This window comes from Eptesicus fuscus, chromosome 9 (genome assembly GCF_027574615.1).
Source record: "Eptesicus fuscus isolate TK198812 chromosome 9, DD_ASM_mEF_20220401, whole genome shotgun sequence".
Lineage (NCBI taxonomy): Eukaryota > Metazoa > Chordata > Mammalia > Chiroptera > Vespertilionidae > Eptesicus > Eptesicus fuscus.
In genome coordinates, this window is record NC_072481.1 from 45520052 (window position 1) to 45544932 (window position 24881).

A 24881-nucleotide genomic window follows, 5' to 3' on the forward strand; every position below is an offset into this window, starting at 1 on the left:
ATCCCACACTGTTCTTCTTTAGCTAGTAGATGTTCCTGTTTATTGCTTTCCTTTTACATTTTGAAAGAACCAAGCAGTAGATGACAAAGAAAGGAAATGATTTATTGCCTTAAGTTGTGTGCTTTTATCATTCACCTCTGGGAGCTTCTGAGCTTCTCAAGGATATAAGGTCAGGGATTAGGGATCAGTGTATCTTTTGTGTTGTCTTTTACTTGGAATGTACCACTTACCCACTCCCACCCCTCATCTCAACTTTGTGTCAAGCAAGGGAAACAATAATCTGGTTCTGGCTTTCCTTAAGCATTACATGAGTGGAGCAAAAGCCAAGTTATTAAAACACAATATGTTAAGAAAGAAATAATATCCATTAGATCCTGCTATGACTCTAGAAATAGTCTTCCAAGGTTAGAGCTATGTACACTCCTTATTTAAAAATGATAATGCCACATAAGGTAGGTGAACAACGAACTCTTCAGATTTTTTTTTTTTAATGACTGAATAGTTCAAGAACATGAGGCAAAGCCTTTTTAAAACTCTTTGGTAGAATCTCAGTAGTGATTGAAATCATTTGAATTTGTTTACAGTGGTACCCATATGGGATCAGTTACTAATCCTTTTGACTGTGTTCCAACAATAGCAAACCAGAATTTTTAAAAGGTTTTATTAAATTTATTTTTGTGCTATGGATTACAGATGTTGTAGGACAATACATCCCGGTATGCCTAAATCTTTTACAAAGTTTTAAAACCATCTAAACATAAAAAATATACATTAAATAAATCAAATCCAGTATTATCCTAACAATATCAAGCATGAAAACATTTGTAATTAAAATGAGCTTAAAAGCACAAGGTTTCGAGGCCTCCTAAATGCAATCCATAATGCTTTCATTTAGTTGCATGAGACTTTGGCAAGTGTTTAATAGGCGAGGAGGTTAAGAAATGAAATGGTAAACCTCTATCCTTTAAAACTCTTACAATTTCATCTACTAATTTAAATTAAATGCAGACTTCTTAGTCATGACTTTTGCTTTCAAATATTAAATGCAGAAAAATAAATTTGAATATAATTAAATTTTTAGGGGAGAACACATCCTTGCTAGATGGAGCTTCTTTATTTACTCATGTGTTTTGCATTGTTGCCTTTTGAAGAACCCCTTTGCCCTCTCGACTATTTGAGGAAAGGCTATGCATCAGGCTTTGATCCTCAACAAGAACTGGTACCTCTGTTGTCAGTCCAGATTGTCTCTGCAAAGACCTCTTTAGCAGAGGGGTCTTCATTTGGCAGAGGTATTACAAGACGTCAGCCAAGTCTTTATTAGATCTAAATGGCAACGTTATTGTAGAAATTTATACCATGTTGTGTTACATTGTCTTTCCTTGGCTTTCCATTTCAGATGGGGTGACTGGTTTGAAAGAGCTGGCTTTTCTGAGAGATCTGGCTGAACAGAACTCAGGAAAGTATGGCGTGCCGGACCGGACAGCCTTGCCCGTGATTAAGGGCAGCATGATGGTGCTAAACCAGCTGAGTAACCTGGAGACCACAGTCGGCAGGTTCTATACCAACCTTCCCAACCGGATGATTGATGAAGCCGTCTTTAGCCTCCCCTTCTCCGATGAGATGGGAGATGGTGAGTTTGGAGGAAACTTCCTGCTAAATGATAGGGAAGAGAAGTAGACTTGGAACTAGAGAGCAGCTTTGCAGAGCCGGTGGTACATAAAGCTCAGAGTGCTTAGGACTCAGCCTCAACGGCAGAGCAACATGGAGTAGACAACAAATACAGGCTTAGCATTAGAGAGGATTGCAAATCCACACCACAGCTGAGGTGCTGTCCTTGGTCACTTATTTAACCTTGTTAACTGCCATTTGGTCATTGGTTCAAAAGGTGATGTTTTTTTTCCTTTTTATTGAATGTATTAGGGTGACACTGGTTACAAAATTATACAGGTTTCAGGTGCACAATTCCACAACACATCATCTATACACTGTATTGTGTGTTCATTACCCCAAGTCAAGTCTCCATCCATCACCATTTATCATACCCTCCTCCACCCCCCCACCCCCAACAGCTGCCAGACAGCTCTCTATCTTTGAGTCTAAATTTTTGAAGTCATTATAATTATGAGATTTATTAGTGCCTGGCATTCCTCTTGTTTTATTTATTTATTTTACCTTCGTTGTTATTGCTACTATCATTATCATTCTGATGTCACAATTACCCATAGTTTGTTATTTTACTTTTATCAGTATTACTATTATCATCATCATCACCCCAATATCACAAGTTGGGTGAAGTGTTTAACTGTCATGATTAAATTTCTTGGTCTGTAACATGGGAAAAATAATATTTCCCTCAAGGCAGTTGTGAAGATTAATGGCACTAATATTTGTAAAGCATCTAGAATAATGCCTGGCCAACGGCATGTGCTCAGGAGAAGCACCACCTTTTTCTTTTCCTTTTCCTTTTCATATTCTTGCCTGTTCTTTTCCCTATTCTTTCCTGTCAGAGAAGATAGGAGAGGCACTTAATTACTAGCCAGCCAGACACCATCACCATATGAGATTTTATTTTCATGTTCCATTAACCAGGGACTCTCTTGAATACAGATATTCAGAGGAAACTCTTGTATAAAAAGTAACAAGCCTATACAGAGTGTGTTTTCTAGAATTATGTAAACATGTTTTTTATATAAGGAAGAAATATGGTAGCTGCTGCTACACCCGAATTTTTTTTATCCATCCTATTTCTGGCAGGGCCCATAGAAGCGTATAGATTAAAAATGCCCACCTTTAGATAAGGTTACTTTCTCTTCTGGGGAAAAATGTCAAGCCTCATGCAAGTAGCCCTTTGTTCATTTAACCAACATTGCTGAGTGCCAGCCAAGCATTATTTCAGGCAGTGATGAGTAAGGCACACATCCCATCCTCAATAAGTGTTTAAGTCTATAAAATAAAGGTAAATCAATAAAGCTCAGTTAATATCCATCATCTCACATAGTTACACTTTTTTTTTTCTTGTAGTGAAAACTCTTTAAGATCTCTCTCAGCAACTTTCAAATGTACAATACAGTATCGTTAACTCGAGTCACCATGCTGTACAATCCATCCTCAATGCTTATTTACCTTCTCACTGGGCATAACTTCCACAAAGTTGTGTAGTGTTGTATCCACTTCCTCCTCCCGTGTGAGGCATGTACTTGGCCTTGACGATCGCAGCAGCTCAGTAATACTTGGGTGGGCATCATGCACAGTTCTCTGGGTGGAAGCCCATTCTTTGTAGGAATCTTGAAGAAGATCCAAAGCTCTTTCCCACGTGTTCACAGAAGGATGCCTTTCTGATACATGCCGCTGCCAAGGTCTGAAGTGCCATCGAGCACGGGACAGTACAAGAGGAGGGTAGAGAGAAGCTATCCCTCGCTTTGTTTGGGGTTTGAATTAGAGCCATAGGATTATAGGGTTGTTTGGGGTCCCAGAGATCATGTTGTCTCACCTCCCCATCTGACACATGAAGAGTCTCACTCAGAGAGGTGGCACAACTAACCCAACACAGTAGTAAAGCTACTAGGAAAGCACAGCTTCCCTACTGCCCAGGGCCAGTCATTGGCTCACTGTTCACTCTCTCTCTCCCCCTGCGCTTTTCTCTTTCTGTAAGCATGCCATTGTTTTTGTATGGCCTGTGAGCCAAAAAAAATGGTTTCTATATTTTTAAAGTTCGGTTTTAAAATAAAAGAAGGTGTGTGTAACAGAGACTGCATAGCCCACAATGCCTAAAATATTTACTGTCCGGTTCTTTACAGAAAAGTTTGCACATTCCTGGCCCAAGGGACAAGGAATATGTTCCTTTGGGAACCTGTTGTCTCCTTTAGCTAGTCAGAGTTCTAAGTGGTCAGATGACAAGAGTCTGTGCCTTCCTAAGTTTTTTCTCTCCATGAGTCTGTTTTTGGATAGGAAGCCTTAGTGAAACATAGTACCTTACAGGCTTTTCTTTATCCATAGTATCTTTTCATCTAACAACCCCTAGAAATTAGTACAGCACTTACTACTGTGTCCTTCAAACAGGTGTGAAAATCAAGCTGCAGGGAAGTTATGTCCAATGAGATATGCATGATACACAAGGGGCACAATTGGGCAGAACCCATATTTTTGGATCCCCTGTCTAAGTGGTCTTTCAAGTTCAGCTGAATTTTCCTTACTCCAGGAAGTAGAATGATGTATTGAGTGCTGCTGATGATTGCACTGGTCTGGAATGTCATGTCCTTCAAGGTGAAAAATAGTGGGAAATGTGCACATTGCCTCAGTGTAACTGAGATATCTGAACCCCCAACAGACTCGATTTCCCTTGTGCTCTCCCTCACTTACACTGTCTGGAAGGGCAGGGGCTGGTTCCTGGATCACACAGGAACCTTTCCTTCCCAGCAGCCTTTGGACGGCTGTTAGGAGCCTTTAAGATTCACCCAAGCACAGCTCCTGTCTTTGTCCTTTTCTGCTATTCTTTGGATTTTTTTTTTCTTTTAACCCATAGGTTTGATAATGACAGTGAGTAAACCCTGTTATTTTGGAAACCTACTCCTGGGAATTGTAGGTGTGGACGTGAACCTGGCTTATATCCTTGAAGATGTGACGTATTACCAAGACTCTTTGGCTTCCTATACTTTTCTCATAGATGACAAAGGTAATCTGCTAAAATTGATCAGGGGAAAGGGTGATTTCTTTAGCAACCTGAAAAAAAAAAATCTGTAGGTATTCTGATCCTAACCAAGTAGGAAATGATAGCATTTCTACAAACACAGTGTAACTAGGACTACTACTTATAGTAGAACACCATGAAGGTGGCAGAATGAATCCAAACAGGATGCACATGTTCCTATGTTGTGTGGAGGGATGGGTAACAGTTATTTGTAAGGTGGGGAAATTAGACTTGAGGATTGAACGACACACAGAATGTGATCCTTTGGACTTTTTTGGTCTATATTGTTATCTTTGGGTTTACTGGCATGAAGGTTTATATGATGGATCAGGACATTTCATAAAATGAAAACCAAATGACCAGTACCTCCAAAATAGTCTTGATTAAACAGATGTCCGATAATTTAAGGACATCTTTCTACACTTCAGGAGTTTTATACAAGAACACATAAAACAAGTTCAGTTTTTATTGGACTGGTGAGTTACACACTGAGAAATTGAGTGTTGGGCAGCCGTCCCAGAGTATTCCATATTTCAAACCTACGATAGGCACTTTATTAGATTCACTACTTCCTACAACATGTTTTCCATAGCCTGTGTTTTTCTTTTCTTATTTCAGGGTATACACTTATGCACCCATCTCTTACCAGGCCATATTTGCTATCAGAACCCCCTCTTCATACTGACATCATTCATTATGAAAATATCCCAAAATTTGACTTGGTTCGGCAAAATATTCTAAGGTAAGGAAAAGGTGAGGGCTGTAGTATTAATTTTCTCTGAGAATAGGATCCTTTGAGGTCAAATATGAGTATTTATTACAGGATATAAAACAAGTATATAAATTATTTTAGTGTTATCAAAAGTATACTCAGTAATTTTTTTTCCTAAGAATAATAGCCAAAAAATATGTTTACTTTGAATAATAGGTAAGGTCTCTTAGAACTGTTATTTAGGAGAAATGTCTTGTAAATCAAATTCTGTGTTTACATTTGCCTTTAATTATAAAATCAGATATATGTTATCTCATTTAAAAAGAATACTCCCATTGTACCAAGTTGAAAAATGCTGGCAATATGAAAGGTTAAGTTGAGGCCCAGCTCTCCCACATGCCAGAAAATAGCTTGGCAACGTAGTGTCCATTCCAAGTTGACAGCACCATCATACACAACATTTTCTCTTGAAATAAAGAACAGGTTGGATTTTTTCCAACCATGATACATTATTTTGGCAGATGGTAACCTATAGAGAAACGGGTCTTTGTGCTCATTGGTTGTAAAGTAATAACTGAGTGATCTGAGACAACATCATTTCTGGAAAGAATTAGAATTGGGGGGTGGGTGCAGGGGTAGAGAGTCAGGAATGTTTTTAGTGCAGAGCTGACAGCATACTTTTACAAAATTGAAAATCTCACATTCTCTCTTTCAAAAGTGATGAGCTTCATTGCTTTTCAAACTCAAGAGGTGGCCATTGACTCACAGCTTCTTCCCAGCCTTTAATTAAGTGCTTAATTTTATCTTTGGCCTGAAATATTTCATTCTGTTTGCCATCGCAGCCTCCCTCTGGGCAGCCAGATTATCGCAGTGCCTGTGAACTCCTCCCTGTCCTGGCACATAAACAAGCTGAGAGAGACCGGGAAGGAGGCATACAACGTTAGCTACGCCTGGAAGATGGTGAGTGAGAGGACGCGCCGTTGCCTGAGCAGCCATGGGTGTAGGAATTCTGGGGACCTTGGGTCGGATAATGTTACCAATCAGTTTTAAAGTGGTTGGAAAAAGAAGAGATACTCCAGATGTTTTATAATTATTTTTCCTTTTTTATTTATGAAACCAGTTATTATTCATGATAAATGAATCGAACCATATAAAAGAATATGCAGTAGACAGTAAACTGTGCCCCTCCCTCCCTCCTGGCTTTGACCTCCCATTCCCCATAAATAATCACTTTGGTCAATTTCCAGAAAAGTTTTATGCACACACGGGCATATATATCAGTGTACATTTCTATGTTAGTGTGCATGAACGTTTAATGGCTATGTAGTGTTATATAGATGGACACAATTTTTTTAACAGTCCCCTATGTATACACATTTAGGTTATATCCAGTGAATTTTTATCATTTTAAGTTTAAATTGTGGAAGTTAGGAATTTAAAAAAGAGATATGAAAGCATAAATGCCCTCTGCTAACATATTCCAAGGGAAAGGAACTTTCATATTAGAATTTGGATAATTCACATTCACCACAAGTGCATTGACACATTAGCCTTAACGTGTGGTACCCATTTCAGCTTTTTTTTTTACCAGCCTCAGTCAGAGAGGGGGCCACAAAGAAATTGAATCTAAAACACACTGTCCATATGATTTATGTTCCTGTCCTTAACTCCCTCTTTCAAGCATACCATAACATGCTGTTATGGGGCCCTTGATATTGTAATTGACCAAAATAAGAGTGGACTTGTACTTTTTTCATCAAATTTCAATCACTAAACCTCAAATGCAGTCATCCTGTATTTCTTTGGATGGCCATATCTGGTATTTAACCTTTTTATTCCAAATGGCTATTTATTCATTCCTTTAAGAACTTCTTACGAACATTTATTATGAACTAAGAAGAATGAAAAAGAATGATACTCTCTCTGCCTTCAAAGAGTGTCTAGCCTGGTGGTGGATGCAGGCAATTAAACAGCTTCATACAGGTCTGTATCTGGCTTAGGAATCACAAAGATTAGAAGTAGCCAACGTGGTTTAGACCTTTTCATTTGGTTCTTAAAGCATCATAATGGCAGCAGTGATTTCTACATTGGAAACAAGAGGCAACAAAATACTAAATGAAACTTTTTGAGAAACGTACATTAGAAGCCTAATCCTACTGGTATTTTATTGTTTGACTAGCGGCCTGGTGCACGAATCCATGCACCAGTGGGGTCCCTCGGCCTGGCCTGTGGGATAGGCCAAAACTGGCTCTCCGACATCCCCCAAGGGGTCCCGGGTTGTGAGAGGGCATAGGCCAGGTCGAGGGACCCCACCGGTGCACAATCACGGCCAGGGAGGGACTTGGGAGGTTGGCCAGCTGGAGAGGGACCACAGGAGGGCTCCAGGGCATCTCGCTCAGTCCCGATCACTGGACCCCAGCAGCAAGCTAACCTACCAGTCAAGCGTCTGCCCCCTGGTGATCAGTGCACATTATAGCGAGGGGTTGAATAGCCTTAGCATACCATTAGCATATTACGCTTTGATTGGTTGAACAGACGACCAGACACTTAGCATATTAAGCTTTTATTATATAAGATAGTACAGATTTGACAAAGGTCAAAGTCTTTCTGAAATTCTGAGTCAGCTCATCTTCAGGAATTTTTTTTTTTGAGAATGATTGGACCATCTGCCCTTATTTTTCATATTAATAGAGTTTTTAAATAAAGATGAATTGTTTAATTTTCACATCAGAAAGGGTGAGCCAGACACCAGAATACTTCATTGAAAAATACTTTTATATTTGAAATTGGAGATTGGTTACCTGCAGTGCAACCTGATTGAAAGCAACTCAGTTATATCCTGGGAAAATATCTGCTTTTATATGTGTTGGCATTGAGAGAGAAAGAAGGAAACATCGGCATTCTGTAAGACCTTCTTCATAGAATAAATAAACCCAGCGTTAACATTTTTGGAAAAAGTATTATCCTCGTAAGATAGGTGTTGTTATTTTTTCAGTGATACTGGTAAGTTCTGGCCACTCTGCTCCGCCAAATAGGTATAATCATGAAATCACTTCAGATAGTTCTCAGAGTTCTGAAATTGTCAAGAACATCACTATTAAGAGAAAAATGAAAGAGGTAATAATAAATAATGAGATTGGAGTTGAAAAGGCTGGCCTGGTTACCCAGCAGGAAGAGTAAATATGTTTTTGAGTTACATTTGAGTTACTTTAGGGAGAAGGTGCTCATCGAGTCCTCAGGAATAAAATGAATTCCTCTCCCAAGTGTACTCCAAATAGACTTAGCTCGTGCTGAGACTAGTTGGTTAAATTACTAAGCATCCGTACATGTAGCGGACAGGTATGGATGGATTATTTCACAGAATTAATTTAAATGGAACATGAAGGATTATGTTAGGAGTGGAAAGAGATTACAACTCTGTCACTGCGGAACCCAAGTCCATCTTCGAGCATTTGAAGAGGCTACACGCTGTGAGGGATGGAAGGAAGTATGGACTATCAGAAGGTATTACAGCATTCCTTGTACTACAGAGCCTTGCTTCCCTTCAAAACCTGAATCCCATGGGCAGTCAGTGAGAAAACCACTCCCGATCATGGGGAACCTCTCTGGGTGCATCATAGTCCCGGATGCAGAGGCTGCGTTTTTCAGATGAGAACACAATAGAAGGACCTGTGTTGAAGTCTGTTTTCCTTTCTAGTTAAGAACTGTTTATAAACATAAATAGTTATAAAGTATTCTGGGATAACTTTGTCTTTAATTATTTTTTAATTGTTTGATTACAGTTGATACACAACATTATATTTTAGGTGTAACAACATGGTGATTCGACATGTATATATACCTTGTGAAGTGATAACCCCAATAGGTCCAAGATTTGGGTAACTTCTTATTTTTCTCTTCCAGAATAGACACAATTATAAAATGATATTCTGGCCCTTCAGCAAAGTTTTTATCTTTTGGTTCCTTGGAGCACGCAACCCAGGAATCAAACTCGAAGGATGACTCAGTGAGCAGGGAAAGGAGAAGGAGTGAATGCCCCTTCGGAACACCCTCTCATTCTCTAATTTTGTGGGTGGAGGAAAAGGATTCATTCAGTTTGCGAATCTAATAGAACATCCTTGGCAGGGGTACTTGAAAGCAATGCCAGGAAGATGCAAATTTCTCCCGTGTTTAAAAAGATTCTGCCACCATCCTCATAAACCCTAAGTTACACTTAACGCTAACCTGCCTCGTTAGCATTTTCTCCGTGGTCATTAAGTAAATCCTTTGAGCTGCGTTATTTCTGACTTTGCTGGTTATCGCTCTTTTTACTTATTTACAAGCTACCTTTTAAATAGATTCTGTCCATTTCCTGATGCAATAGACTTAAGTGGTTTGGCTCTCTGCTGTTTTTAAGTTAAGGAGCTAGGACTAAATACCTCGACTTGCCTTTGATACTTTGGTGGATAATTTTCCCACCAAATTTTAGGCGAGCATTCATTTCTAGGAGCAAAGTGCATTTGAAAGTGCTCTGACATGTGCGCTTAATAGTTTAGGCTAAGCTACAGCACATTGCTTCCCCTGGGCTGAAGTGGCAGGTCAGGCAGCTTTGTGAGGGACTCACAGGATATGTACTTGTCATCAGCAGGAGATCCCGATCATCTCCAACCTAGAAAAGAGAAAGTGGAGAATACAATGAATAAACCAGATTCGTTATGGGCTGTATATGCAGAGTCATAATTTGCTTTTAAAATAGGCAGCTCTAAAAACACTCGTGCCCTGCCAACCTGGCTCAGTGGTTGAATGTCGACCTATGAACCAGGAGTTCACTGTTCAATTCCCGGTCAGGACACATGCCCAGGTTGTGGGCTCGATCCCCAGTGTGGGGCATCCAGAAGGCAGACGATTGATGATCCTCTCTCGTCATTGATGTTTCTATTTCTCTCTCCTTCTCCCTTCCTCTCTGAAATCAATAAAAATATATTTTAAAAATAACAATAAATAAAAACACTCATTGCAAAAGCAACTATGTATTTTTTAATGCATCTCAAACCCCATAGTGGTCGTGTTCTCATGCCATATTCCTGCTTAAATAAGCAAAGGAGGGCTGGGGTTGCTGTGTCAGAGGGACTCGGGTTCGAGTTTCTAATCCCTTCATTGGCTCCACGATTTCCGTTCCCATACATTCATTTCCCTCTATCAGAAAGGAAAATAGGAAGCATAAAATGTAATCTTTTGCCAGAGATAGTGTCTATCACCCCATCTTCATATCTCTCATTCCCTCATCAAATACTTTTCCATGTGGGATAGAAGACAGAGAGAGCAGAATTCCCAGGGACCTTCATTTTCTGTATTAGAAATTCTTTATCGATTTTTTTTTCAGGTACAAGACACTTCCTTTATTCTCTGTATTGTGGTGATACAACCAGAAATACCTGTCAGACAACTGAAGAACCTCAACACCGTGCCCAGCAGCAAGCTGCTGTACCACCGGCTGGACCTCCTGGGCCAGCCCAGTGCTTGCCTCCACTTCAAACAGCTGGCCACTCTAGGTATTTGCACTGCTCAGCTTCCTCTGTGGTCTTACTCATAACAGTTCACCATACATAATCAGTTTGAATTTTAAAAAAATGTGCAGGCCTGCAGCGCCAGTTTCGGGATACAAATGTGAAAACATTTCGAGGCCTGGCCTTGGATGGAGTTCTCCAGCAGACACTGAGATGATGTGTGTGTGTGGATGATTTATTACGGGTGGGTTCTCGGAGGAAACCAGTGACCAGGTGAGGGAAACAGGATAGGGAAGGAGGAGAAAGCAATCAAGAGTTTCATTTTAGGTAAGCTCCCAGCCTCAGCCCAACCCTCATCCTGGAGCGGGGCTTTGGAGTATAAATGATACTGTAGCGTTTGCCCACACTCAAGAAAGATGCTGCACTTTCCTATTCCATAGTCACTGTCCGCTTTCTGCCAGTGCCGGCATAAGGGTTTTAGTGGCCCAGAGACAGGCCACCCAAGAGAGTCGCAGTGACAGAGACTTGCATTTTAGAATGCAAAATCAGATGGCCTACTAAAATCAGATATGGGGATTTGGGGGGATAGAGGGCAGGAGGTGAAGAAATAGTAAAAGGAATCCCTATATATCTATATCACATAGCTGTGTCTGCCACAGGCCCCTGTCTTCCAGAGAGCTTAGGAAATAGGCAAGGAAAGCCAAAGCGAATTTGTATATGTATGAGCCAGGTAATTGACATTCATCATCTGAATTGACCTATTATAGACGAGGGCATCGGCTTTATTGGAAACACAGACTGTTCCCAAGGTAGCACAGAAAGCAGCAAGGCTGTGGTGTGACTCATGTTCCTCTCGGGCCATGGTGCCACCTCTTATATTGCACGCTGCTGTGTGCCAGGCCCATGCTGGGCATTTGTGGTGTGTACTGTCAATACAACACAGTGTGCTCACAGTACTGTAAACTGCTCTTTTCCACTGTTGAAATACTTAGGGTTTAAAATTCATGACTAAGAATCATTAGACAGTCAGCACACTGAGTAGAGGGCGCACGGGTGGGAAGAGGATCAAGGATAGAAGCCACCAGGGAGGCTATAGGTTACACGGGAGAGCACTTGTGTTTGGGTTCCTTGTTTAAACTTTGTCCTATGGAGTTTCTGTCCGGATAGGAGATCAGGGGAGCAGTCTCTCCCAGGACACGGTCCAACAGCATAGACACTGGGAAAGGGCCAGAGCTGTCCATCGGAAAAGGTCGGAGTCTACTTGTGTTCATTTGTTGAATTTAGGTTTTGCCTTTGGTTTTTATGCACGAGAGTATGGATGCCCTTTAATTCACGTTTTTAAGAAATGCTTACTGAAGTGCTAAGATGTGCGTGATTCTCCTAAGTGCTGTGGGGACAAGGTAAGCACGACTGCTGGTGACTATGAGGTCACTATTATGAGCTTTGAGATGGTGAAGTGCAGCAGTTTTTCTAGACGAGAGAACAGCTCGAGCCTAGACTGTTTACGTCCTTTGGAGTAACCCTCAGAGCTGCACGTCCGGTATGGTAGCCACTAGCCTCGTCTGGCTACTGAGCACTTGACACGTGACTAGTCCAAGTTGGGATTCACTGTAAGTGTAAAATAGTTAACTTTTTATGTTGATTACATGTTAAAGTGATAATGTTTTGGATAGATTGGATTCCATAAACTATACTGATACAATTAATTTAACCTGTTAGCTTTTACTTTTCTTAATGAGACTACTGGAAATTTTTGAATTAGATTTGGGGATTTGCATTGTATTTCAGTTGCCTAGTGCTGCCTAATAGAGATGGTCAGAAAATGTACTTTATCAACTCACATACTTTGCATGAGATGAATGGACTGATCCTACATCACAGACAGACTTCAGGCCCGTGGCTGATTTTCACTAGACACTCTCACCACCCAACTTCTCCTGGGCAGTAGAACCCCCTCTCGCCCCAGGACAATGTGGAGGGGTCATCGAAAGCAGTTTAGTACCAGTTGGTAATGAAAGTGAAGCAAAATAATTATAATAAAAAGGAAATGGCACATAAGTGGTTTCCATCTAATTCCAAAGATGATGGAGATTTTGAGGCAATGTGTCAAATACGTATCAGAGCTCCCTCAGGAGAGCTGATGGAGGGGCATTGTCTTTCCTGCTACACAAAGAAGTAAAGAACTTTTCAGTGTATATAATCCATTGTGGTTAAATATACATGTATGTATACAAGCATATGGGTACCTTCTAGACAGAAAGCCTTGTGTCCTCTCTCATGCTTGGTTCTCTCCCTCCCTCAATCCCTCTTGCTGCAGCAAGCTTTTCTAAAATGCAAGTCTCTGTCACTACAAGAAAGGCCCACTCCTCAAAGTGCCTCTCCTCTTACCTCTGGCCCTACTCTTTTGTCTCTGAATACTGTGTTGCCTTTTAACATTTCTTATATTATTGCATGATTCTTATATTCTTGTTTTCTTTCTCCTTTTTAAAATTCCTTGTCTCTCCCACTGGGTCCTGAGCTCTCTGAGTTCAGAGACAGTCCTCGTTCTCTGGCACAATCCTGCACGAAGGCCCATGAACACAGCACACTGCTAGGCAGCCTCCCTTTTTTAAGCCTCTTAGATATGAATAGAATAATAATCTCCCAGGCTACCCCCTGCTGATAGCATGAGAATGAGATGAGACAGCATTCCTAGAAGCAACCTCTCTCGTAATGGTGAACTACATAATCCTGACCCATCCTTCTGAGGACAACAAAACTCCTGGATGGAAACCCCTTTTAAAAAAATTCTTCTTGAAAAGCAACAAAGAACCAACATGATAGGTAGGTCCTGGGTCAACATATAGGAAAATCTAAGAACTCAGAGAAGAAAGTGAACAGCTTAACGCCACTTTTGCAGTGAACATATTCACCAATCCAGAAGAAACAACTGTAAAATTAAACTGTGCTTTAAGTAGCTTCTTATGGCTGGGGGGAGAGGCAGAAATCAAATCCCAGGTCTCCGGAAGGTGGAGACTAATAAATAAACCACCCCCTTCCACATACATGCTTTTAGCAGAGGTCTTATCAGACTTCATCTTGAGAGTAAGGATGAATTGAAACTATATCAACCCTTGACTTGGGATTCCTGTCATCTGCGTGGTCTAAGGAATCTTAGGCATTAACTAGTCGTGGACTAGATGAATATCAAAATCCCACCATGCATCACTTAGGCTAGTATCCGGTCTTCTTATTGGGACGTGTTTCGACCTTAATACCTGCCCCCTCCTGGGGGCGCGAGGGGAGGGACACCTGGCAGAATCACACAGCAGTCCTCTCTGGAGGAAGGTATTCCCATCCTGTTAGGCCTCCACTATTCTTACTGATTTGTGTTTAAGTACAACGTCCAGCACAGTCAGAAATAACTAGGCCACAAGGAAACAGGACACCGTGAGTGAGAACTAACAAAAGGCATAGAAAGTGACCCATAGATGTAAATGAGATAGGACACAGGATTCTGAAGCTTTTAAAAATATAATAAGAATGAAAAACTTCAAAGACGAACATGTAGTGTTTGTAATTTATCATGTAGTGCCCTGAGCATTTCTGTCTTAATAGAGAACAGGGCTTTTCCTCTTAGATAGAATCCACAATTACATATGTCTAGGTAACTGTACCCGTCTGTGAAAATCTATTTTATTTGATTTTATTTTTGCATTGACTCCAATATTCCATTTTTCTTCCTAAATACTAATACTAGGGTGAACAGTAATGGTTAACACTTAGAGCACTTGCCGTGTGCCAAGCACCGATCTGCATGCTTTACATTTAACTCATTTGCTTTACCTAGTATGTTAACTGATGTAATTCTCACCATAACTCTGTAAGGTTGGTGCAATTATCTCCCCCTCCCCCACTTTGCAGTACAAGTTTTGCCCAACACCACGCAGCCGGGAAACACTAGAGCCCAGGTTCAACCCAGTCTGACTCCATGTCCTATGCTGCCTCCGCGATCCTAATAAGTCGACCATGCATAGCTCTCAGGCATTTTGAACGTTGGCCATATCAGGCACTTGCATGTATTTGTACGTGTATCTCTTCTGGTTCGCTCACGATTGTAGCTCCACGTCGAGTTCTCCGCTTTCCTCTGGGAGACTCTAAGCCCCCACGGCAGGCAGGCTGGCAGGGCCTTACGGGTGCTTCTGTGGGGGCCTGAGGGGAAGGCGCGGCGTTCTCAGGCCTGCTTTGTCTGCTGTCTTTCAGAGAGTCCAACCGTCATGCTGTCTGCTGGCAGCTTTTCCTCCCCCTACGAGCACCTCAGCCAGCCCGAGACAAAGCGCATGGTGGAGCACTACACAGCCTACCTCAGTGACAACACCCGCCTCATTGCCAACCCGGGGCTCAAAGTGAGTGCTGGCGTGGGGCCCCATCCCGGGGTGCCCTGTCCCCAGGCCCGGAGGACCTGCTGACTGTGAACCTTGGAAGTGGGAAGCCCAGCCCTTGGATCTGTGCCTCTCGGCTGGAGAGCCAGAAAGACAGCATGTGGCCAGGGGAGGTTGGTCGGTGATGCCCCTTCAGATGAGCAAGCTCTCTCAGGCCTTAGATGCACGAGGGGGTGTTCTAGGTGGGGGTGTGAGTTAGAGACCAGTGACACTTTCCCAGGCCTGTTTTTCCCAGGAGAGAGAAGAAAAGTGCCCCCACTGTCTGTTGAGATCACTATGATGACGTTTAAGGAGCAGAGATTTAGCTGCCGTGTGTGTGTGTGTGTGTGTGTGTGTGTGTGTGTGTGTGTGTGTGTGTGTGTGTGAGATACTTCTGTAGGATCTGTCCTCTTAAAGGCAGAAAGCCTCGCAGGGATGAACAATGGAGTAAATCCCATTCCCACATCCACGGACTGCATTTCAGTAAGCTTTTGTTTCCCCCCAGTTTGGCTGTGCCCATCTGCTGGGGCAAGATTTTGAAGAAGTAATTGGGCTTGGCTTCCCTGCCAGAGAGCGCTGGGCAGCGCTGCCACGGTCCCCTCTCCTTTCGTGTGCGTCTTAAAGGGTCCCCGCCATGTCTTCCTTTGTCTCCCAGTTCTCTGTCAGAAATGAAGTAATGGCTACCAGCCACGTCACAGATGAATGGATGACACAAATGGAAATGAGCAGCCTGAACACGTACATTGTCCGCCGTTACATAGCAACACCCAATGGCGTCCTCAGAATTTATCCTGGTTCCCTCATGGACAAAGCATTTGATCCCACTAGGAGACAATGGTGAGTTTTCAGGGCTTCCGCTGTCAAAGGTTCCCCCCAAACCCTGGAGAGACATGAGAAGTACATACTTTAAAGCAACTTCAGGCGGTCACACTGAAGAAGGTACTTTCATGCCAGTGAAAACATGTTTTTTTAATCGTGTGTTGTTGTTTTTAATGTACTAACAACAGCTTTGTGGGTTTCCTCTGTGTACAGTGTTTTTATCTCTTCATTGAAATTTTGAGACCAAAATGCTGTATCTTCAGCCATTTCCATTCCTAGTAGTTTGTTTGATTCTACCTTGTGTGCAGTGTGTCTATAGTGGGTATACTTAATGTCACTGCGCATGATTACGGCATCCAATTACAGCTCAGGTATGACCTATGGAAAATAAACAAGTATGAATTCAAAAACTTTTTTTTTTTTTTTTTTTACTTCTGGGCTTTCTTTTTCTCTGATTTTCAAAAACAAATGCTAGTCAGATGGTATAGCAGGGGAGCAATTTGGGCATAAAAACAAGATTTCTAGTCTTGTGCTGCTTGGTAACTAAGTCACTAATGAGTCGGCTATTGTTTTACTGCCTGGTTCCCCAACCTTCCCAATCCAGGATGCATTTCTATGTGCCCAATTGTATTTGTTTCTACCTCATTCATTAATTTATTTTTATTTAGCCTCTAAAATATGTAGACCAGTGGTTCCCAAGGTGGGCACCCGCCCCACAGGGAGGCAATTTGACTTTCAAGAGGGAGGGGCAATTCGAGAGGTATTAACAGTGAATTGAATTTTTTGCATTTCTTATGGTTCTAGGGGCCTCATAAACGGAACATAAATATATATTATGACATACCTATGCATTTCAGTTCTCTATTATATGTTTTGCAACTTTATTTGCTATTTTTTTCATATCACTTCATATTATTATTATTATTTAACAATTTCTTAGTAATTTCTTCCTCAGTACTTCAACTGTGCTTTCGTTCTTTTATTCTTCTCTTTCATGGATGCCATGTTCTTTGGAAGCTTGTTTAGATCAAGTTATTGGTGTTTTAGATTTCTTCCACATGAACAGGAGTTCACTTTTTGAATAATAAGAATTATATGTCACGGGGGCATCAGGATTTTAGAGATACTTAGGTGGGGCATGGCCAAAAAAAGGTTGGGTACCACTGATCTAGACTATAGGTCTTGTTAAAAGCTCAGACATATTCTGAGTTCAGTACCATTTTTAAAGGAGAATTTTAGATTTTCTTGACCTCTTGTGTTAATGCTACTATGGTCAGACATAGAAGTTATGAACCCTTTTGAATTTTATTGTAACATAGGCACTATTTATAGTAAATACTTTTTACCGTTTTAAACTTTTTTTTAATTACAGTTGTATTCAGTATTATTTTATATTAGCTTCAAGTGTATATGGTAGTGGTTGGACAATCATATACTTTACAAAGTGTTCCCCCTGATATTTCCAGTACCCACCTGGCACCATACATAGTTATTACAATATTATTGACTATATTTCCTGTGCTTTACTTTGAGTCCCCATGACTATTTTTTAACTACCAATCTGCACGTCTCAATTTCTTCACCTTTTTCACCCAGTCCCCCATAAATATTTTCTTGAGTTACCAGCTCCCTTTTCTTTGAAATTCACAGAGTTGTTCATATCCTAAAATAACGTGACTGTCTTTGGTCTCTACTAGGTATCTCCATGCAGTAGCTAATCCAGGGCTGATTTCTTTGACTGGACCTTACTTAGATGTTGGAGGAGCTGGCTACGTGGTGACTATTAGCCATACAATTCATTCATCCAGGTAATATTTTCATTAGGTCTTAGTCATTTCTTGACCATGGCAAGGGAATTTTGAAAATTTGAATAGGTTAATGGCAAAAACATGGCCTTTGAAAGTGAAGCAAGCTGAGGTTTGATTGTTTTCTTTTTTTTTTTTTAATGTTTTAATTGATTACAGAGAGAGGGAAAGAGATAGAAACGTCAATGATGAGAGAGAATCATGGATCAGCTGCCTCCTGCATGCCCCCAACAGGGAATCGAGCCCTCAACCTGGGCATGTGCCCTTGACCAGAATTGAACCCGGGACCCTTCAGTCTGCAGGCCAACGCTCTATCCACTGAGCCAAACTGGCCAGTGCTTGAGTGTCTTCTTTAGCCGTGTCCTCTCGGATTCCCTGGGCTTCCCTCTGCCGTCTGTAAAATGGGGATAACACCACCTCACAAGGCTATCGTGGTTGAGTCACGAAAAGCTCTTATCCTGTTCTTGGCAACCAGGATGATGCTTATGAAGAAAAGAAAGAAGGATGTTAGAGTCACTAGAGCAGGTTGTAGAAATGCCAGGCTTATCCCAATCAAAGAAATGGCAATAGGAGCCTGATAATTAATCATCACCAGAGAGTGTTTTCCGAAAGAAGGGAGCAATCTTAGTGTAGGGAGAAAAGTATCAAGACATCAAATTTATTACCTCTTGTATTGCAGTCTCACTTTAGAACCATATAGGAGTCTGTTGTTTTTACTTTGCCCTCCCACTGCCTCCTAAAAAATAAAAAGGCATTTTGAAAATTGATTTTCCAGGAATGCTATAAAATGTCAGTATCACTGTAAATATATTTAGGGTGCTGTATATTTCCTACTTTTGACGTTTCGGTGTTTAAACTACAAATGTCAGTGAAATGTTGGGTGGAGAGGCAAGTGAAACACATTAAACTGTTTTAATCCCTTCATTATACAAGTAGCTGTTTTTCCCTAGTAACCAAGAAAGACCATATTTTGACGAGTACCTGTAATGATACCTTAAAATTTATGGGAGACGGATTTCCTTGCTCAACCTTATACTTCTCACTGGTGCTCATTATATACCAAGTGATTGACATTCAGTAAATTCTTCTAAGGCAGGTTCATTGGGAGTAAGAATTTAGAAGCAGCTCCGTGTGGAATTTCAATCATGACCTGTGTCTCCGTGGAAAGCAGGGCCCTGCCGCCAGCCAAGTGTTGATTCCTTTGCAGGGCACTGTATCTGTTTGGCTCAGTCAGCTGCTCCCATAATATAATATTTCACATGTCAACAAGGAAACGCTCAGTTAGCACAGATTTTTTCCATGCCTTCATTAACAGACCATCTGCTAGGCATACGCCTACTATTGTCTGAATAGCAAGGCTTGCCATCCCTCCTACACTGATCAGTTGAGAAAAAGTAAACAAAGGTGATTTCTTTGAGGGGACAGCAGTCACCTTGGCCTTTGATGACAATGGAATGGGCTCTGAAAGATGTTATTGGGAGGCAGGCTGCAAACAATGACCCGTGTGTTTCTTCCTTAGTCTCTGGCATTCCATCAGGCTTCTCCCACCTGGCCACTCATTATCCAGCCCCCTTAGCTCTTCCTTCTCCCTTCTATACAGCATTCCTTTTGTTGGTGGACTGGGGTTGCCACAGGAAGGTGCGGATTTTTAGGCTCATGTACATGTGCACATATACATGTTTTTGTTGGGGTTTGAATGGGTGGAAGAACTTCCATTGAGTTTACTTATAAATATTTATGGTGTTAGTCCAAATGAAGCATGATGGAAATGTGGTAGGCTTTCAGATTAGAAATACCTGCATTCAATTTCCTTATTTGGTTAGTTTTTAGAGTGTGTTTAAACTATACAAGGTTAGTTATTTGAGTGTAGCAAGAGTTAAATGGCCGTTTAAATCCTGGGTTCTGTCCACCAGTCACTCAGTGAGAACGAATTCCAGGAATAAGTACCCGCTCTTGCCTTGATCAATGTTGCAGTCTTGGGGACTTGTTATTTGAACATTTTTCTCAGCTGAGCATGCTTTTCTTATTTAAAGCCGTGTACTTTTCATTCAACACAGTTTATAATGCAAGTCAACCACCTCTTCTGGTTCTCAAGCAAAGCCTCTGTAGCTTTAATGGGTGTATTGGTAGATGGGCTCTCTGCAAAGGCAGGTTTTTTGTGTGTGGGTTTTTTTGTTTTGTTTTTTTTCAAATAATTGCTAGTGAATCTGGCCTCGTATGCCAGCTTGAGAACCTAACCTCCTCCTAAGATCTGATTCTGCTCTAAAAAGGTAGATTTGCCACTTACTATTTGTATGACTATAAACAAGTTCCTTCTTGCCTTGGTTTCCTCACCTATGAAAGAGGGATATTTGATTCTATTCTTCAATGATTATGTTAAATAATACATGTGAAGCTCTTAGAACAGTGCCTGGCACATGGTAAGGGCTCAGTACATGTTACATACTTACTAATATTATTCCATGACCTCTTGGCCTCATATGCACAACAGAGACAATAATGCCCATGTTGAATGAGGTGATGTGTGTAAAATGCTTAGCACTGTACTTGACAATATCGAATCCCAAATAAATGGCAGTTATTTTTATCATCATTCCATTTGTGCTTTAAATTTCTGGCATTTTCATAGGTCAGAAGAAAGAACTTAAGCTGATGGTCAGCTTATCAGGAGGCACCCTCATTTAGCCTTGGTTTATGGCAGTGGTTTGGCTGATAGCTTGGGGAGGAGCTTTTCTACCGCAATGCTCACTTATCAGATTCTTCCAGGAACATCATTAGTGGCCTGAGAATTGAGGTGTGCATCTTTGGAGAATGATAATGCTGATAAAGATGATGAAGTACAGTCAGTGATTAGGGACTGATCAGATGAGTCCTTGGCAGAGAAAATCTCACAAACAGCATGGTCTATTGTACGTAGAAATGTAAGCGTGGTTTGATTTTTCTATGGTAATCTTTGAGAGTTGCTATGGTAACTGTACATTTTTGAAATGCAGGAAAATATGAATGTTAGACTTACATGGGCAATATGCATGCTTTTACTTCAGCATGTTGATCATATTGGAGCAGATGACAGTCAGAGGACATCATCTTAACTTGTCCGAAAAAACCTGAGTTGTATTTTTTACTGAGGCAGCTGAAGTAGTGTAGAAAGAGCCAGATTTCCATACTGGACTCTGTCATAAATAAAAGGTGAACAATCTTGTTTAAGTCTTCTAACCATTCTAAACCTAATATTTCATTTATTAAGTAGGAACTATAATTCCTTTCTGACATCTTTGCAGGAGATTAAATAGATCATGTAAAATTGCTTGGAAACTCTTAAGGAGACAGTGTAACTTAATGGTTAGGGGCATTATATACTTTGGAGTTGCAGACACTGACTTTAAATTCCTGCTTCCACTAGTTGTTCACTGTGAGACTTTGGCCAAATACTTAATCTTCCCAAGCTTCAGTTTTCTAGAAATAATAATGCCTGTGAAGACATCATTGAAATGATACCAGAGTGCCTATCAATTGTAACTATTCAGTAAATGGAAGCTGTTATTATTATCAGTTACTATTATCATAATGGTGGCTGTTATTTAGACTCATCACTCTCCTGGACAACCAAAAGAGGTTTAAATTTCTTTTGACTGATTCTTCAGGAAAACATTTGCTGTGAAGCACAAATCCCATGTAAGGTGTTAAGTCATTAATTTCTTTCACGGTGGAATTTAAGTTACTTCAGTAATAAGGAGGCTCTTATTGAGGCAATAGCCTCTCAAAGATAATCCCACATGATCCTCCCCCATCCCATGCCAAACACAGTTATGATAGCAAAACTCTGATAGAAATTTTAGTATGGGTCATGGTCCCTTTTTTTCCAGTGGTTATTTTGGGAGGGGGTGTGGAATGGGGATGCGGTCTGGGGTGATATAAGTTAGTTTCAATGTTGACAGTAACTAGAATGAGTCAGTTGTCTACATGGCAAGGCTAATTTCACTCCCAAATTCTGATTTTCCAAAAGAGGATTTCACTTTGGGAAGTTCCTTCTGAACTTTCCAGTTAAATTTTTTAGGATTTTTGTCAATAACATTGCCATTTTTCTTTTGGTATTTTCTTTATAAAGAGATCAGTTAGGTGGACGATGATAATTATGGACTGACTCTTGGAATGTGCCGTGTTGGGTAAACCTTGAAAACTCCCAGCCACAAAAGGGGCCAAGTAACAAACCCCTCTCAACTGCTTATGGACATAGATTAAAAAGAACCTAGGTTCCAAGTGAGAAGCCAATGCTTCTGATAGATAGCTAGCAATTTCTCTGAAAGAGTAATGAATTCATGCTGTCTAGAGCTGAGTTTTAAGCCCTATATAGTTTTGTTTTGTTTTTAGAATAACTTTTACTAAAACACCTTATTGGGTATTTTTTTATGTTTGGCAGCTTGCTAAGTACTGTGAATATACTACCTCACTTAATAGCTTTATGAAATAGGTAGATTATTATCCCCACTTTCAGATGAGAATGCTGAAGCTTAAAAGGTTAAGTATTGTCCCAGGAGCCACAAAGATAGAAACCAACAGGGCCAGGATTTGATCCCAGATCTGCTTGATTCCAGAGCTAAAAGGGTAGCACCATGTTGTACTGCCCAACTTTGTCTTCCTTGGCACTCCCGTTTTTGAGACTAGCATTTTCGAATGGTGAAAGATCTGGCCTGTGAACCAGGAGAGTCTTGTTCTAAAATGTGAGTTGTGTTTTGCATGGAGCCAACGTTAGTGTTATAGAAAGAAAACTTGTTTTTACTAAATTTTTTGTGACCTTACACTCGTCATTTAACCTTTGGGAGATAACACATCACTCAGGCTCCTTGTCTGTAGGTCCCCTGTTGTGAGGAACCATAGTAGCCATGCATCCAGCCTGCTACTTGATGCCTATTCCCTCCCACCCTCATATTCTTGCCGAAGAGTAATCCAGTCATTGTCTGAACATCTATAGTCAGGACTAGCCATATTCCACAGCTGCACCTTATTCAGGCTGGTCTTTTTTTTTTTTTTTTTTTAGAAAGTTCTACCTTTCGTCTTAACTTTTCCTCTCATCACATCTCCATGTTACGCTAGCTCAGTCATTTAGTTGATTGTTTTTATAGGGGTGGAAAGTGTGGAGGAACAATAGGCATACATTTCTTATGCCATACAATGTCCTTATGATGAGCATGGCTTTTACCTTTAAATAACCATGCCTCCTCTTCTCTTTGATCTTGTTCACCTACAGTACACAGATGTCTTCTGGTCACACTGTGGCTGTGATGGGCATTGACTTCACGCTTAGATACTTCTACAAGGTTCTGATGGACTTATTGCCTGTTTGTAACCAAGATGGCGGCAACAAAATAAGGTAAGCTTTTGGGGGCACCATTTCCTTCCTAGCTGCAAAATACAAGGAAAATGATGTCAGGTATCTCTAGTTGAATGGCAACTACACTGTCATGGTCAGGTCCAGAAATTGAATCCGTGGCCTGAGTGTTTTATTAAGAAAGTTTTTCTAAGATGCCCGTTGTGATTTAGACAAACAGACTTGGCTTATAACAGAGAGAGTAACTGTGGCACAGGATTCTCTGAAAGCTCTTGGATCTTTAGAAGTCCGTGATTAGAGGTTTCCTATATCCGGGGTGTTAGAAAGACCAGAGGGTACTCTTGGGTAGCACTTTTGATGTCAACTTAGTTATTAAACCAAAGTCCTTGTGAGATATTTCAGATGCTTAGATTGTTCCTTTCACATTTCCCCAGAAAGAGGCTCATGGAACTAAAAGTCTTTTCCGCCTGAATTTCAAAAGAACATGTCTGATCAAAGCAAAGGCATTCCCTTGATTTAATGCAGGCCACTTTTAAAAATAGCTTTCTTATTTCAATCTCATGACCCATGCTTCATATCACTGCTAAGATTCACATTGGCCTTTAATGGGGGAAATACAGGATTCATGGCAAATTGTTTTGAAGAGTGTAGGGTAAAATAGAGCAGAATATAGTCTTGATTAAAGCAGTTCTGGCTTTACTTATTTAGTATTTCCATCCAATATGTTTTTTATGTCTCCCGAATTTCATATTTTATGTATGCTTATCATCGAAAGGAGAAATTGTATGGTTTACTTCAAGTGTGTGCCTATAAAACATTCAAGGCCACGCTTTTCAGAATCTCCCTCCTCCAAATAAAGAATTAACTTTTTGCTTATACATCCTTGCCAAAGATCCTCGAGTCCACCTTCCTTGGACTGGATGGCCACATTCTGTATGAACTGTAGGTGACGTCAGAGGCAGATGTAACGCTCTCATCTTAAACTGATCCACCCCCTCAAGAATGATGTACCTGTTCACCTGGCTGCCAGTGGTCCTCCGTGTTATCAGTGAATGTTTATTGAGAACCTGGAATAAATGCAATTTGTTTTGGGGCTAGCAAGACCAATGCTCTGTGAAAGCACAGGAAAACAGCTCCAGTGACAGGGTTGTCACTTGTGTTGGTGCAGGTGCTTCATCATGGAGGACAGGGGTTACCTGGTAGCACATCCGACCCTCATTGACCCCAAAGGCCACGCGCCTGTGGAACAGCAGCACATCACCCACAAGGTACTTGTCGCAAAGCGGGTAGCTCAGCTCTCCCGCAGCCTGCAGCTCATTAATTACGTGGCCTGTGTCTTCTGCTTGGCCTCCTTAGGAGCCCCTGGTAGCAAATGACATCCTGAACCACCCCAACTTCGTCAAGAAAAACTTGTGCAACAGCTTCAGTGACAGGACAGTACAGAGGTTTTACAAGTTCAACACTAGCCTCGTGGTAAGTCTGTCCCTTAACACTCGCGTCCCTTCCCACTATGGAATGTAAAGTAGAATAATGGTGATGGTTATCTTACTCTTGGCTGTTCCATTGAATTAGAATTATAGATTGATAGGACAGGACCCAAGTCCAGCCCCGCAGTGTGACAACGGTGGGATATAAAGCCCAGA

The 24881-nt window shown here is 41.0% G+C and overlaps 1 protein-coding gene across 1 annotated transcript in view; it reads left to right on the forward strand.

Moving 5' to 3' along the window:
* Positions 1-24881, forward strand: part of CACHD1 (cache domain containing 1) — a 238420-nt gene that overhangs the window by 195452 nt on the left and 18087 nt on the right. Inside the window, exons 9-19 of the mRNA XM_028142357.2 lie at positions 1397-1630; positions 4523-4672; positions 5306-5429; positions 6242-6359; positions 10762-10930; positions 15128-15270; positions 15941-16122; positions 17802-17912; positions 23158-23280; positions 24407-24506; positions 24595-24711. Coding sequence (XP_027998158.2) covers positions 1397-1630; positions 4523-4672; positions 5306-5429; positions 6242-6359; positions 10762-10930; positions 15128-15270; positions 15941-16122; positions 17802-17912; positions 23158-23280; positions 24407-24506; positions 24595-24711 — 1571 coding nt within the window. The remainder of the gene's footprint in view (positions 1-1396; positions 1631-4522; positions 4673-5305; positions 5430-6241; positions 6360-10761; positions 10931-15127; positions 15271-15940; positions 16123-17801; positions 17913-23157; positions 23281-24406; positions 24507-24594; positions 24712-24881) is intronic.